Source organism: Barbus barbus, assembly GCF_936440315.1.
Source record: "Barbus barbus genome assembly, chromosome: 5".
Lineage (NCBI taxonomy): Eukaryota > Metazoa > Chordata > Actinopteri > Cypriniformes > Cyprinidae > Barbus > Barbus barbus.
In genome coordinates, this window is record NC_136733.1 from 27,765,737 (window position 1) to 27,781,242 (window position 15,506).

General features: G+C 37.8%; 1 protein-coding gene across 1 annotated transcript; it reads right to left on the minus strand.

The window, feature by feature from the left end:
- Positions 1-2,967: 2,967 nt before the first annotated feature.
- Positions 2,968-14,563, minus strand: LOC306870006 (gap junction delta-2 protein-like). Its single transcript, XM_079417015.1, has 2 exons — positions 13,628-14,563; positions 2,968-4,140 (listed from the first exon to the last, which is right to left on the minus strand). Exons 1-2 carry the CDS (start codon positions 13,696-13,698, stop codon positions 3,312-3,314), a joined length of 900 nt encoding a protein of 299 aa, XP_079273141.1. The 5' UTR covers positions 13,699-14,563; the 3' UTR covers positions 2,968-3,311.
- Between the last annotated feature and the right edge of the window lie 943 nt (positions 14,564-15,506).

Genomic DNA, 15,506 nt, shown 5'->3' on the forward strand with positions numbered 1-15,506 from the left:
GTTCATGTCAGAAAACATCAGGAAATATCAAAGTAAACTGATATTGATGACCACATCTCAAATGCTCCTTCTGCTTACTGTTGTTTTACTGCTTTGCAGTTACAGACCAAAATAGAATTTGCTTCACTGTCAAAGTTCAGCAAGATCAAAGGTCAGAGAGGTTCATGTTATGCTGTGCATCTATAATTTTCACTTGTTTAGCAGCCAAATACACATGCTGCTCTACTGTCTATTTCATTTACAGCAGCACACATTCTGCCGTTGCCTTTCTCTTTCACTCTCTCTCTCTCTCTCTTAATTTTTAATGCTGAGACATTTGGTGTATACAAGAGGGTGTGATTGCAGTATCACTGTTATGGTGTAAATAATAGATGTTTCTGGTATTATTGAAACTCTAAGTGTTCCTCAGCACAACTTGATGCTCACAGCAGCATGCATTTCTTAGTAAGGACATGAGTCACCAAAAAAAACTAATGTCAGTGTTGACACAAAGTACATTTTTGGCAGATTTTATACTAAGAAAACAGCTTGAAATGAATTTAACTACTATTTCTATAAAAGGTTTTCTTCACTGACTACACACATTGCAGAGTTTACAAGTGGGATCCATTTTGATGTGTTTTATAGCTACAAGCAGCTTTTTGAAGAAGAGTTTTGTTAGAATAATTGTGTGTTTGGATCAGTTTTTGCCTACATTGTGGGGACCAAAGGAGGAAATAAGCTCAACAAACACAATAAATAATGTCTAAATGAAAGTAATAAAATGCAGAAAGGTTCATGTAAGGGTTAGATTTACGAGGAGTGGAAAGAAAACATGTTTGACTCAACAACAGAAGTCAATGGAAAGTCACTACTATAATAGAAAAACAAGTGTCATCATAATGTGACCAAAGCCCTTAGCTTTTTGTGGAAGTCTCAAATGATCAGGTGTGCTAGATGATATGAGAAAAGGGGGAAAACATAGGTACTGTCATATTTTGTAATTTGTGTTAGTTATTCTGAAGAGCTATATTTGTCTTTTAAACTTCAATTTTCATTAGAATTCTGATATTGGCTTGCGATCATCTACAAGTAAAAACTATAAATATGATAGAATACCTATTTCCAAACATTTATTTAACTGTAATGATTTAAAATTGAAATAATTCTTAACACGGCACTTGTCCTGAATAAAACATTGTTGCAGTGAAGGATCATTTGTATTCTATATGAAGAGAAATGCCAGCAGCACAGACAATAGGAGCTATACTTAGCTTGTGTAAGAGCTCTGACTCATTCCACATAAATTAGCCGCCATTACATTGTCTTATCTACACTCATTTTCATTTAATTTCTAATGTATTAATTTAGCAGCTTCTCTCTTTACTGGTAATGTTTTAGGCAAGCTCGTGGGATTCATTTGGCTATTCGTGGCTTACACTCACTAGGTTTCTATCCAACAATTTTTATGAAAATTCTGAATTTAGAAATACTGAATGTAAAAGCTTGAAATGTGCATAAACTCCAAAATGCGCAGTTCTATACTGAGGTTGGTTTTCTCGTGTCAACAATCACATTAAATTGATGGAAACATTACATTTTTTACAAAAATAATGACATTTAGACTATTTAAGCATGTGTTTCTGATCTTACAACAAAGATGCTGACAGAGAGGCTTCTTCCAGTAATGTGTATAGTAGATTAAAACACACATAATGTTGCACATTTTCTTTGTGAAACATTTGGATGGAAACGCAGGTAGTGTCATCCTTTTTAGTGTGTGAATGCTTTTCCAACTGGGCCAAGGTAAACACACACACACACACACACACACATTCTCTCTGTCATTCAGAAAACATCTATGCAGGTGATGCAGTGCTGTGTATTGGTTTGTGATTTATGCTTTCACCGCCTTCATCCCTGCAATGATTGCATCCTGGACAAAAATCCTTCAGCATAGCATGCACACTTAGATGGAAATACACATTTGTGTACACACATGCACAGAATCAAGTAACAAAGAAATCATTATGCCATTATATTCCATTTATTTCTTTAATAGTTTATTCATTTATTTTTATAACATATATTTATTAATAATTTACGTATATCTTTATATATTATTGCTGCATTGGAGCCTTAGTCAGTATAGACTCTCTCTGCCATTCCCATAGAGCTATTAGATCTCCTCCCGCATGCTTCAGAATACACCTCAAAAATATTGGGTGCAAAAAAGAAACAGTCTGTTTCTATACACAGCTCGTAACACTATCTAGCCATTCTAATGATGCATCGTAACATGCCTTTGTCTGGAAATGCCCATAGTATAAAATCGCTATTTTCCTGTCCATTACAGAACAAATGCAGATAAACAACACAATTTAGTTTTTTTTCTTTCTTTTTTTGTTTTTGGCAATCAATGTGTAATTCTTTTTAAATAATGGCAAAAGCTACACTTCATTGTGTGAAATACATGGATGCTGCAATATCGATATTCTGAGATATGTACAGTAATGAATGGGGGGGTTGGTGAAACAGAGGAATCCTGGGATTTGGACTGGGGACTGTGGTGTGTCAATGTTGATTTTTGCGTGAGGATGGAATCTCTTATGGCCCTCTAGCAAATGTGGGGGTGGCTTATCAGTACATGAATGTTCATTCTCTCTTCTTGCCTTGTATACTTAATAGCTATATCTATAAAACTATGCAGAAAGAGACAGAAAATGAAAGAAAGCATGTGGGGGAGAGGCGTAGAGGAGTCTGTGCTGAGGTATGGTTTTATACTCTTTTGTTTGTCCTCCTTTTTTCTCTTTCCAGTTGTTCAAAATGTGAGGGATGTCTTAGCATTGACCCTGGAGAACATTTTTCATACTTTACAATGCTTCTGAGTCACATGCTGAGCTGCCCTCTAACTTCATCCCTCCATCTTAATATCTCTTTTGACATCAAGCAACTCGAATCAGTTTTGTTTCTTAAATTTCTCTTTTTCTGTTGGAAGACTATTGTTGTTAAGCAGGGCTCAGGGATATCAGTATGTGTGTGAGTGTGTGTGGTGTAAATGTGTTTGTCTATTAAGTATGATTCCCGCTCTGTTCCCCAGCGCTCGCCATTGAAGTCCGAAAAAGCAGTTTTATTCTCCATAAAGTTTAGAATGCCAAATCTGATTTACTCCAGTCCTCCCTCATCCATTTGCTTTTTTGTTTTCACCCTACCCCTCTCTCACCCTGTCCAAACTATGCATAAAATTAGCAATGTCAAGTCTGCAGCACAGGGCGTGGCTGTCGCCTCGTCAGCCACTCCCAACCTCGTCTAAGCCCCTCCCCTATTCGCTGTCAGACATAGGCCGATTCGCTAGACTGGGTGCGGCCCAGGTTGGGCGCAGAGGAAAGGTGGGACACATCCTTTTTCCGGATCTCACAAATGGACTTCCTGCGAGCCTGGACGCCACGGATGGCCGTCTTAATCTTCCGCCAGCCCAGATGGTTGAGCTCAGCCAAATTTAGCACCACACAGATCCCGCTAACTGCGAACATGAACACCAGGAAAACTGTCTTCTCCGTGGGACGTGACACGTAGCATTCGACCTCCTTCACGCAAGGGTAGCGGTCGCACTCAAACATGGCAGGAACGTTGAATCCGTACAGGAAGTACTGGCCGGCGAGAAAGCCGATTTCCAGAACGTTCCGGAACACCACTTGTATGACATAGAAACGGGAGATGCCCTCCTGCTGACGGATCTTGGCACTTTTGGAGTATGTGACCCCTTGCGGAATGTTGGGAATGTCTTTCAAATCCAGACAGTCGCGGTCGTCTTTGCTATCCGGGTGCACCAAGATACCGTTGATGTTGCGGAGCTTGCGGTTCACCCCGTGTCCGTGGTCGATGTACGGGCCGTGCAGGAGGGTGTAACTGCGATCTTTGTGCTTGGCAGACTGGTGCACCGAGTAAGTGATAAAACAGAGGCTTGGCGTACACACCAAGATGATCTGGAAAACCCAGTAACGGATATGGGAGATGGGGAAGGCTTTATCGTAGCAGGCCTGGTTGCAACCCGGTTGCAGCGTGTTACAGATAAACATAATCTGTTCATCCTCGTACACCTTTTCTCCCACTATACCCACGATCAGGATCCGGAATATCACCACCACTGTCAGCAGGATCCTTTGGGGGAGAGAAAAGAAGAGACAGAAAGAAGCAGAGGAAAGCAGTAGACGGGATTGAAGAGGGGAAGGAAGAAAAAGCGAGAAGAAAAAAGTTAGATTAAGTAACTAAAAGAAGTTAGATTTAATTTTTTTATTCAACGGCACAGCGTTAAACTGCTTTTCTAACTCCCTCTATCTCACAAACGCAGACACGTGCACAAAACACATGACAAAATAGTGAGTAATTGCTGTAAGAAGCAGAGGTAATACAGGCATTTGGCATTTCTAAATTACCTGCTACTCCTTTTATGCTCTAATTTGTAATTTTTTTAATTTAAAAAACATGTTTCTGTTTCAGCTTGATATGAAAAGTAAGCCATTCCTATTTCCCCGACATTCCATATTTTCACACTTTTTCATTTGAACACCCTAGTAAAAAAGTAATATATTTAAAATCCATTTATTTCATACTAAGTATAGTTCAAATCTATTAACATATTTACTAATATATCCTTCAAGACTTATACTGATATAAAAATGATAATGAAACTTTATTTGGCGTACTAATTTTGCACAATGCCCATTTCTTAATAATACATCTAAAATGTGTGTTAATGTCACAATGAGGATGAGGATTGTATGATCTTTGAATAATATTGGTCTTTAAATGCACAATATTTAAAGTGTACCTAAAGTATACTTGCGATAGTCCCACTTTAGCACAATCAAATATACTAAGTATGTCTTTAATTGGACTTCTGTACAATTAAAGTGCATTAAGTACAAAATTAGTTGTTCCAATATAGCAGACTTGAAGTATACGGGTTTAGTATACTAAAAGTACAATTGCAGGACATTTTATTAAGTACATAAATATGAAAATGTATTTGAAGTATACTTAGTATGTTTAATGTCTGATGAAGAGTGTTTAAGCTCGAAACGTCACCTGTGGAGAGAACATAATTAAATACTTCTATATCTCTGGAGTTGTGGTGTTCCTACTTTGATGTTTTCGCCCTTAAGTATACTTAGCATGAAATAAATGTATTTCAAACACATTTAAGTATATTTATTTTTCACTAGGGCAGTCTGACTCTGTTCAACAATGTGATTTTGTGGAAGGGCAATCAGTTTGTATGACTAATGGCAGACCTGTTTGACAAAGTATCATTGGGTGTATTTTACTTAATGTGATGCTGCACAGACCAAAAAGTAAAAATTATTTTCATGTAATCTTAATGTTATATTGTATAATAAAACTGATCAAAAAGATAGATCCCACTTTATTAGTATTTAAGTAGTCTAGGCACTGATGAAGCTGTAAAGAGGGTGAAAAGTGAAGAATGTGCAGGTCTGGGCTGGGTGTGTTTCATGCCTTAATTTTAAAGTGTTATTATATATTCCAAATTAATATGTTAAATAAATAGCTCTACTGTTTATTTGACAAATATTGCATCTAATCAATTCATCTGCACTAAAGAAAGCAAATACCATGAGAGGGTCACTACGGGAAGCAGAAAGTATCTGACTTGACAGCTTCTTTTTCAAGTCAATGTGACAAATCTTGCCGATCTGTAAGGTGCCACAGTTGAAGACAAAAACATCTAATATTTTGGCTAATGCATGGAGACCTGGATATGACATGCTGTGGATAAATAAAAGATATTGTGGCCCCAAATTAAGAATTAGTTCACATGACAATGAATTCATTGCTTTGTTTTAGTCAAATCGTGGACACGTTGTACTACTCTGCTCCTTAGTTTTAATTTGGGTAAATTGTGGCAATAAATCAAGAGACAGAATGAATATATTGTGGGAATGAATTAAGACAATGTGGTCACAATTTATCTAAAATGAGGGGGCAAATTCCTAATTCATTTTTTTTTATTTTCTGTAAGTGATGCACAGGGCTCTGGACTAGTGGCACAGAAATTACACACTTCATGAGCTTCAATGATATTGAAAATATCTGTGTAGACCATTCAACAACAGCTTTTATGTTTTAACATTCATTCACGTGCATGCAGGCATATGTTCCCTGCTGATGATAACTGGGGCATTCTGCATCAAGGCTATCAGAGTTTGTGTTGGGGCGGCTGACCCCATCTCTGCTCTCTTATCAGCTCTTCGCAAGCTTAAATTGGAACTCAGTGAAAAAATTAATGAAGAAACACAAACACACACACACACACACACACAGAAATCAACACACAAGCACAGACTCAGACACATCTGATCATAGTGGCAGATAAGAACAGAGGAGATGTGTGATCTCACGATAACACATGCAGCATACTAATGTGACATACAACACACAATGTGAGTGTCATGAGGAGAAGTACAACACCTTGAAGCTTTGCACATGGGACTCACGTGAGTGTGCCATTTAGAGCGAAACATCTCCACCCTTGTGCCTCACACACACTGTCTCTCTCAACAGATGCAGCCTGAGCACACAAATCTTCCTCAGTCTGCCTAGCTCTTTTCCTCACACACACCTACACACGATCCACACACACCCTTATGCTGAGACCGTCCTTCACTCACAATAACCTTGCTCTAGTACCAGCCATGACGTTATTTCATTGCAGGCTGGTCTTGATGCATGAGCACATACATTTTCTCTCTTTCTCTCTCTCTCTCACACACATACACACACACACACACACGGTGAGCTATATAATACATATACAGTACCGGTATTTTGCATTTAGTATTAAGACTTAGAATCATAAAGTACTTCATTTAGGTCCTGTCGACCATGTTAAACTACTAACTCCGCAACAATGGCATTTTCTGTTCATCCTTAAAGAATGATTCATATAGCCCTCAGTCCAAGTCCCTCAGCTTATTTTTAGCACATTGGGTGGTGTTTCTTAGTAGCTGAAGATCTGTTGGTAACAAAAAGGTTGTAGGATGCTTGAAATCTAACTAGCACTAGTAATATAATATAGCATAGCACTTAACCCCAGGTTTCTCTACGGAGACTGTCCTTGTAACTGAATATAGTGCCATTCTACAGTAAACTTGCATAAATTTGTAGAGACATTGAGCATCGGCCCTGGTTGTGTAGCAATTAATAGTAAAATAATTGTTCTTTTCTATATTTTATATTGCTGTTATTCAGTTGGCATATTAAGTTTTTATGCTCTCACCAAGGTTCATTTGTTTGATTAAGAACACAGTAAAACATTGATTTTGTGAAATATTATTAGAAATGAAAAATTAAATTTTATATTTTCATATATTTTAAATGTAATTATTCCTTTGAGGCAAAGCTCAAATTTTCAGCAGCCGTTACAGTTGTGCTGCTTTATATTTTTGTGGAAAATGTAGTGTTTTAGTGTTTTTCAGGATTCTTCAATGATTTGACATTTTAAAAGAACAGCATTTATTTGAAGTACAAATTTTGTAACAAAATAAATATCTTCACTGCCCCTTTGATAATTTTAAAAGTAAAGAATAAAAGTATTCGTAAAAAAAAAAAAAAAAAAAAATTCAAAGGCCCCCAAACTCTTAAACTGTAGTGCATTTTACTGGATAGAGAGTAATAAAGACAAACTTTTGATTCCCATCAATGGTGGAGAGTCTCAAGTGAAATTTCCTCCTTCCAGACTTAATTGAGCATAGAGAATGAAAGTGAATGAGCTGAAGTGATGAAGGCATTCCTGATTCATTTTCAGAATGACAGCTGTTTATACAATATTAGGGAAATACAATTAAGGACAGTCAATGCAAAAAAAAAAAATTGACTGGTTTTTATATTTGTATACTCTCAAAGTTAATGTTAAAATGTAATGTCATTATTCTCAATTCTTCAAGGGATGCGTAGTTCATTGCCTCAAAAAGGAATTTGAATACTTGTGCCTTTTTCTCTTCTTTGTCTTCAAATCAAGATTCACAATGTTGTGATTAATTCCATAGCTCGTTGATTAGATTCATGGCATAGAATTCTTCATTATAGAATGAATATTTGAAAATTGTTTCAGAGAAATTGAATGTGAAAAGAATAATGGGAAATAATTTGTGCTCTGAATCAGACAGACTAATGTTAGCTCTGTGCTGTCTAGGACGGTTAGCACTGGTTTTAATGGACATATGGTGAACATTTGTGTTGCGCTAAGTAGGACAGTTATGACTCTTGATCAAACTCAACGGCACTTTACTGTAGTATAACAGCAAGAGATGTTTCTCGGTTCAGACGACAGACGGTTTAACCTTTATTTAACACTTAATAATGATTACCGTAGGATACGAAAAAACTAACGTTAGTTCTTCAGCACTGTATCAATGACCAAAGGCCCTGGTGGGTCTTTAAATTAGCAGCACATCCCCCACTCCCTGCTGGCGTTACTATAGCAACCACATAGTGAACCACTCAGCACTCTGCACTGTACCAGAGAGAGAGAGAGCGATAAGGAGGGAGGGAGAGAGGAATGATTGATGGAATATTGGGAAAGAGAGGAAAGAGTAGAGCCTGGAATGAGAGAGAACGGGAGCAAGTAGGCGTACCAAGGGCACAGGAAGGAATAAACCTGCATAGGCTACTAAAAGTGTGGAAATGGGGGATGATGAAAAACACATAGGGAATGAGAAAGAGAGACATTTCAAGGTGAACTCAAGAGAGAAAGAAAGAACATGAATATGAAGAGAAAAGGTAGGAGGCAAGATGAGACAGACAGATGGGCAGAGGCAGACTAGAGGAGCAATGAGACAAATAGACAGATACAGAGAGACAGATGGAGACAGACGACTGGGAGCAAGTACCGAGAAATAGCATATTCAGGAAATAAAACATACTGAAAGGACTCCTTTTAAAGCACCTGGTGTGTGTGCATTAACACGCATATTGTGAATAGCGTATCAGTTTGCGGCAGTGTAATTTACAGTGAATGGAGCGTGTGTGATGGTGGAGCTTTGTGTGTGTGTGATGGTGGAGCTTTGTGTGTGTGTGTGTGTGTGTGTGTGTGTGTGTGTGTGTGTGAGCAAGCAGCTGGAAATGTGTACGGTACACTGACTCTCTCCATGTTTGGACATAAGACTGTCAAGGTTTCTGTGCTTTTGTTGTTCCTAAAGTCACACAGACCTTTAAACACATTATTTCTTTATGTAGTATGTGTGCCCACATTCCACTTTTCAAGCACAAAAAATATTTTATTACTCATTTTTTGTCTTTTTTTTTTGTACAAATATCCAGAATCTTTTAAATCAAGAAAAAGAATAAATATATCAAAAATAAGTGAGTTTAAGCATAAAAGCTGAAAAAATATAATTAATATGCCATTGGGGAAGGAAATTTTTTTTCCTCAAATAAACAAGACAAAAATACTTTTTTCAGAGTACATGCATACACACAAGAATAGTATATAAGTATTTTATTTCTCAAGTACTTTCACACCCACAAACCAACAAAACAATTTTATTTGGGTGAACAAAAGTTTTGTATTTATTTTTACACACCAGACAGAACAAGAAACGTTTACTAGAACTAACAGCATCTTCTCACATCAATTATTCATGAACAATTATGAATAATTAAGCTTTTATGAGATTTTCAGCTCACTTTCTCTGTGTCTCTCTCTATCTTCTCTCTTTCTCCACATCAAAACACACTCGTTCTTCAAATAAGCAATGTCCTTGGTAGGAAAGCATCTCCATGCCATGTATTTATAGCTGACTATCTCATCTGATTGTATACAGCTGGCCTGACCTGTGTCATGTGTCCCGGTGCCCCACCTAATATGAAGAACCTGTGCTTTTTCTCATTTATGCATGGATGTGTACTAAGCTATCAAAATGAGGCCATCACAGTTGATGTTTTTATAAAAAGCTAATTGTAATGTCTTTAACCCCAACATTTTTTTTTTTTTTTTGCATTTTTAGGATTAAAAAATATTATAAACTGATTTTCCAAATGAGGGTGTCCTCAAATGGACGTTTTATCATATTAAAAACAGCTGTAGACACACTTGTCTCCAAAGGATAGCTAAATAAACCACAACACACACACACTTATTCAAACATGGAAAACGAGGACACCGGGATAGATATGTGTTTGCAAATGACTATCACTCTAGAGATTTACCTCACATGCTCTCCATCTCTTCCAGTAACTCACTCACTCTCTTTCTCCTTTTCCGTCTCTTCTGTGTCAATAAAGACTTCCTACTTCAAACAAGATACAACTAGTAATGCCCTACATCCTAAATGAAAGAAGACAAGTGAAGAAAAAAATTAATTCCAGAGGGACAAAACCAAGTAGATGAAAGGATGAGGAAATGAGATGTAATGTTAGTTGTATGCGTGCACCATGACTTCAGAAAAACAATTTGTACACAGACTTTATCAAAGCATGCTGAGCTGCACTCACAATGTCTGTATGTGTGTGTGTTTGAAACGATAAGACAAAATGAAGGGCTGCGATTTTTACTTTTAAATAGTGTTCCTGTAGTGCTGTCAGTACAGCATGGTGCTCTACTTCCAGGTTCCCCCTTAATACTACATATCTAAAGTTAAGTTTCTTAAATCTTTTTGAAAAAAGGTCTTTATTGCTCACAAAGGCTGTATGTATTTGACCAGAATACAGCAAACATTTTATTATTTAGAAGTATTATTACTATTTAAAATAACTGATTTCTATTTTAATAAATGTAATTTATTCATGTGATGGCAAAGCTGAATTTTCAGCAGCCATTTCTTCAGTCTTTAGTGTCACATGATCCTTTTGAAATCATTCTAATATTCTGATTTGGTTAGATGCTCAAGAAATATTTCTTATTAGCAATGTTAAAAATAGTTGTGCTGCTATTCTTGTGGAAACTGTGATGCATTTTTCCAATGGATTCTTTGATGAATCTGTGTGTGTGTGTGTGTGTGTGTATTAATAAAATTATATAAATAAATACATTTTATTGCATATGTACAAATACTTTTTTTAAAGAAATAAGGTTAGTGACAAATTTCTAAGTAATTAGTATAGTTGCTAATAATTAAGGTTGGAGACTTCGTAATTGTAAAACTGAAACAATTTTTTTTTGTAAATCTGCTTTGAAATAATATCTTTTAGAAAATGTGTTATACATATACTTGCATTGAATTGAATAGGGGCTTGTTTCACTCCTCTCTCTAGTGCTGCAATAAAGATTGAGTGATATATGACCACATGACTCTTTCTGCTTCCATCTCACAGGTGCCGCTTAATCATCTGCGTTTGCACAGGAGGTGTGTGCATGTGCGTGTGTGGCAAGAGATTATGAAAGATAGAAAGAGAGTGATGATTCTTTCTATATTTAATCTGTGAAAGAATATTAGTAGATTTTAACGTGATTATAGCTGCAAAACATAGGTAAGTGTTATAGTAATGAAATGTGTGTATGTGTGTGTGTTCGTTTGTTCTGCTGACCCATATGTTGTCCAGACCAAAAAGTAAATGGAGAACGGTATAGATTACACTGTTGTGACCACTCAAAACAATGGCGGAAAGAATATATTGACTAGTTGAAACTACAACAGATCAGCTTTCAACTGTAAGCATGCAAATACAGCCACACATAAGTGTTTGCATGTGCTTTTGTTGGGATCAATTTGGTAAAGAAAGATCAAACTCTGAACCATTAAGACTCTCTCCCAGCGAGAAAAAGAACAGAGAGAGTGAGTGTGTGTGACAATACTCATAAAGCCTGAGACTGAAAGTGGCTGAGCTGCAGTGTGTGTTTGTCTCTATGTGTGTTCTGAGGGAGGGAGGGATTGCAGCAGCTGATGAATGATAGTAGAGGCTTTATTCATCTGTTCATTTATTTATTAATTCTGTCGCTATGATTCCAGCCTCAAGTGCTTGATCAGACCTCAAAGGGACAGAGAGAATACTCTGATTACCTCACAAGCTCACATACATTAGCAGACACGTGTTTTCAACAACATAACACTGCCATGCAAATTCCATAACAGCTCCACCTTTTGAAAAACATGTTGTGTGTCTTTGCATCAATCTATATGTGTGCATGTGGGTCTGGTTTTGTCTACATTGTGTGGATCAAATGTCCATACATATTGTCTCGATGAAGAAATTACTTAATAAACCCACTAAATAATGTATTTATGAAAATTTAACATGCAGAAAGGTGTCCATAAGGGTTAGGTTTAAGTTTAGAGGAAAGGAAATATCATTAGCTTAGTGTGAAAACAACAGAAGTCAATTGAAAGTTCCAACCATAATAGAATAACACATGTGTGTATGTGCATTTCCCTCATTTATAATGTTACATAATGTATGAAACAGTTAGCTAACCTCAGACAAACCTACATTAAGGATTCATTAAACGATGGCAAGTCACCTTTCCATTTAGTGTCAGATGTTTTGTGATCGATTGATGTTAAGTGATTGACTGCTGGTTTAAGCAGTGCTGGACTGATGAAAGTTTATTACATCACCTAAGGTGAAATCAGTATTCCTTTACATGCTGAAGATTCATTAGATGGAAAAAACACTTGAGAGGCATTTTTGACAAAATACTAAATAAAAAAAACAATTTGACAAGCTAAAAAAAATTTAAAATCTCCCTGAAAACTGTAAATACATAAAAGAAGTAAATAGACGTTGACAATGAGATACCTGATAAATTGTCATTGTATGAGGAAAGTGTTGTGATTGACTAATTACATATTTTTTTCCAAGAACCATCGCTTAGAATGCAATTTTCAGTATGTGTGCACAGAAACAAAATACATACACTTAAGTGTCCTGCACACACTCCCTTACATGCCCACTGTGCCACAAACCACACAACCTCTCACAGACAGGAGAAGGACATGCCCTTGATGTGGGGCTACCTGCAGTTAAGGTTAATGAGCACAGCAGAGAGTAGTGCTTACTCAAGTCCGATACACACACACACACACACACACACAAATGTGCACACTTTAAGCTCCCAATCTCAACATGCCTTCATGACACACATGGTTAGTGTGGGTGGGTGTGTGTTTATGTGGTAAGGGGACTGTAATATTCTTCCCTGATTTGTCAATACGCTTTATATCAACTGTTAATTTTTAGCAGCCATCTCTTTATTAATAGTAAATCTCTGGGTCTGAGTCTTTAAAGCTCATAATACAGCACAATAATTTATTTTGCATTAAAGAGAAAGACTGGGAGGACTGTATAGAGTTCTAAAACGACCAAGAACATTTGTATTTATTTCTGTACAAAAATGATTTTTAAATGTTTCTGAAAGAAGTCTCTTATGCTCACCAAGGCTGATCAAAAATACAGTAAAACTGTAATATTGTGAAATATTATTACATTCAAAATAACTGTTTTATATTTTAATATATTAATATTAATCTATATTATAATTTAAATGTAATTATATTGTAAAAAATAAATAAATAAATAAAAAACTCACCTAGTGCATTTACTAATGTGATCAAATTGAACCTTCATATATAAAGTTTTATCAAGGTACAGTACTTTTGTGAGGTGTGTGTGTGTGTTGCACTACAGCTCTTACCTGCCGATCATAGTAGAGTGCTGCTGCACCGCAGCCTCCAGCAATCTCTCCAGTATAGTCCACTCGCCCATGATTCCGCGTTTATGGCTCTCACTCCTCCTCTGACCTTCAGCCTCAGCTGTCACGACCTTTGCCCTCAGCAACTCTTCCAGTGTCCCTCTGTTGACCTTTGATGGGATTCTTGGGGCTTCTCTTGAAGCCGCAGCTGTGTGCGTCTGAGTGTGCGTGCGTGTGTGTCAGGTTAGCGCTCTAGTGCGGAGATGAGCTAGTGTAGCATCTGCAGCAGAAAATCTGATGATACTGAGGCTGAGAGACTTCAACCATACTGCATCTCTCAGTCGCTCACACACGCCCACACACTGGCCACCTTCACTGTGTTATCTCTCTCTCAGGGTGTAGAACGCTCTACCTGCTCTTGCATCGTACCCTGTGCTACAAATACACACTCTCTACACTTATCTGACCTTTTCTACCCTTTCCTCCACATGCACACTCAACTCAAACTCTCACACACTCACTCACTTGATGGTCACTGCGGGTACTCTTTTCCCATTAGTTGAGGTGAACGCTAAAGAAGCACACATGCAAGAGCACACGGATGATGAAGCGGGTCTCTGAATCTCATAGCAACGCCTGAGCGCACCCTCGTACACACACACAGACACATACACACACTATCGGCTGTGCTCCAGTGTGTGGCAGCAGCAGCAGCGGCAGCAGCAGACGAGGATTGTCAAGGTTACGTCCGGTTGACTGATGAGCCTGTGGTCATGTCTGTGGCAAAGGGCTCAGTCTTCTTCAAACCTCATCCTCTCTTTTCTCTCTCTCTTGCTTGCTCTCTCCACACCTTCCCCGTTCTTTTCGTCTTTGTGCTTTACTGCTGTTGCTGCTGATGATACCTTTCCCTCCGCTCCTCCGCTCCTCCTCTCCTCTCTCTCTTTCCCTCTGTCACATGCCGTAAGCATGCCACCCTCCCTCCATCCTAGACCTGCTCTCCTCTCCCCTCCCCTCTTCTCTCTCTCATTTTCCTCTGCTTTGCTGACTGTTTCACTTGTGCTGCTGTTCAGAATATGCCTGCTGCAGGAGCCAAACAGGTTCTAATCTTGTGCACTTATCTCACCACATACACATTAATAATAATACATCCTCACTCTCAGGACCTCTTTTCTCTCCCAAATTTTTCTTTTTACTCTAGTGTCAAGAGGATTATTGGGGAAGGGTGATTCTGCTCTAACCCATCCATTCTTCTCTTCTGTTCTGAATCATTTTTCTCCCCATCATCTCTATCCAATCCTAACGTGATTTCTGCCGAGGGGAACGCTAGAGCCCTGCATTTCAGCCCAGGCCTGATGGGCCCTCGACTTTTTTATGCCTCTAGAGCCGGGCTTCGATCGGGCCAGTTTTCACGTCATAGTTCAGACGCAGGCCGGGTCTCGGGCCTGTTTAAGGGTTCTTCAAATTTTTATATTTTTAAAAAAAAAAAAAATTGCCATGCTGGTGGAAACAACATGAGACCATGTCAAGAGCGCAGCTGAAGACTTCTGCGTTCAAACGCACGCAATAGGCTAAAGCTTGCCGCAAAGCCCCAGCAAAAGTAATTACCATGAATGTGTCCAGGGGAAATAGTAAGGAGATATTTTAATTATTTACGAATAAACTAGGGTTTTCTGAGTCCGTTTCGTGGATGAAGTTGCCGATCCTGACTCGTCTTTAGAGAGAAATGCATCTTTATGGATTATGATAAAGATTATAATGAAAGAGTTTTGCTTTCTATAGATATATTTATCATATCTGTGAGGGATGTATTCACTTAGTTTCGGTCCTTTTTTGTGAAGCACTCCTGTTCAAGACGAGACGCAAAAAGTGCATCATGTTTGTT

Bases quoted from the DNA above. Each gene is read 5' to 3' on its own strand.
- LOC306870006 (XM_079417015.1), bottom strand. From the start codon at position 13,698: ATGGGCGAGTGGACTATACTGGAGAGATTGCTGGAGGCTGCGGTGCAG. The intron at 4,141-13,627 runs GTAAGAGCTGTA...TCTCCCCCAAAG, and splicing joins CACTCTACTATGATCGGCAG to GATCCTGCTGACAGTGGTGG.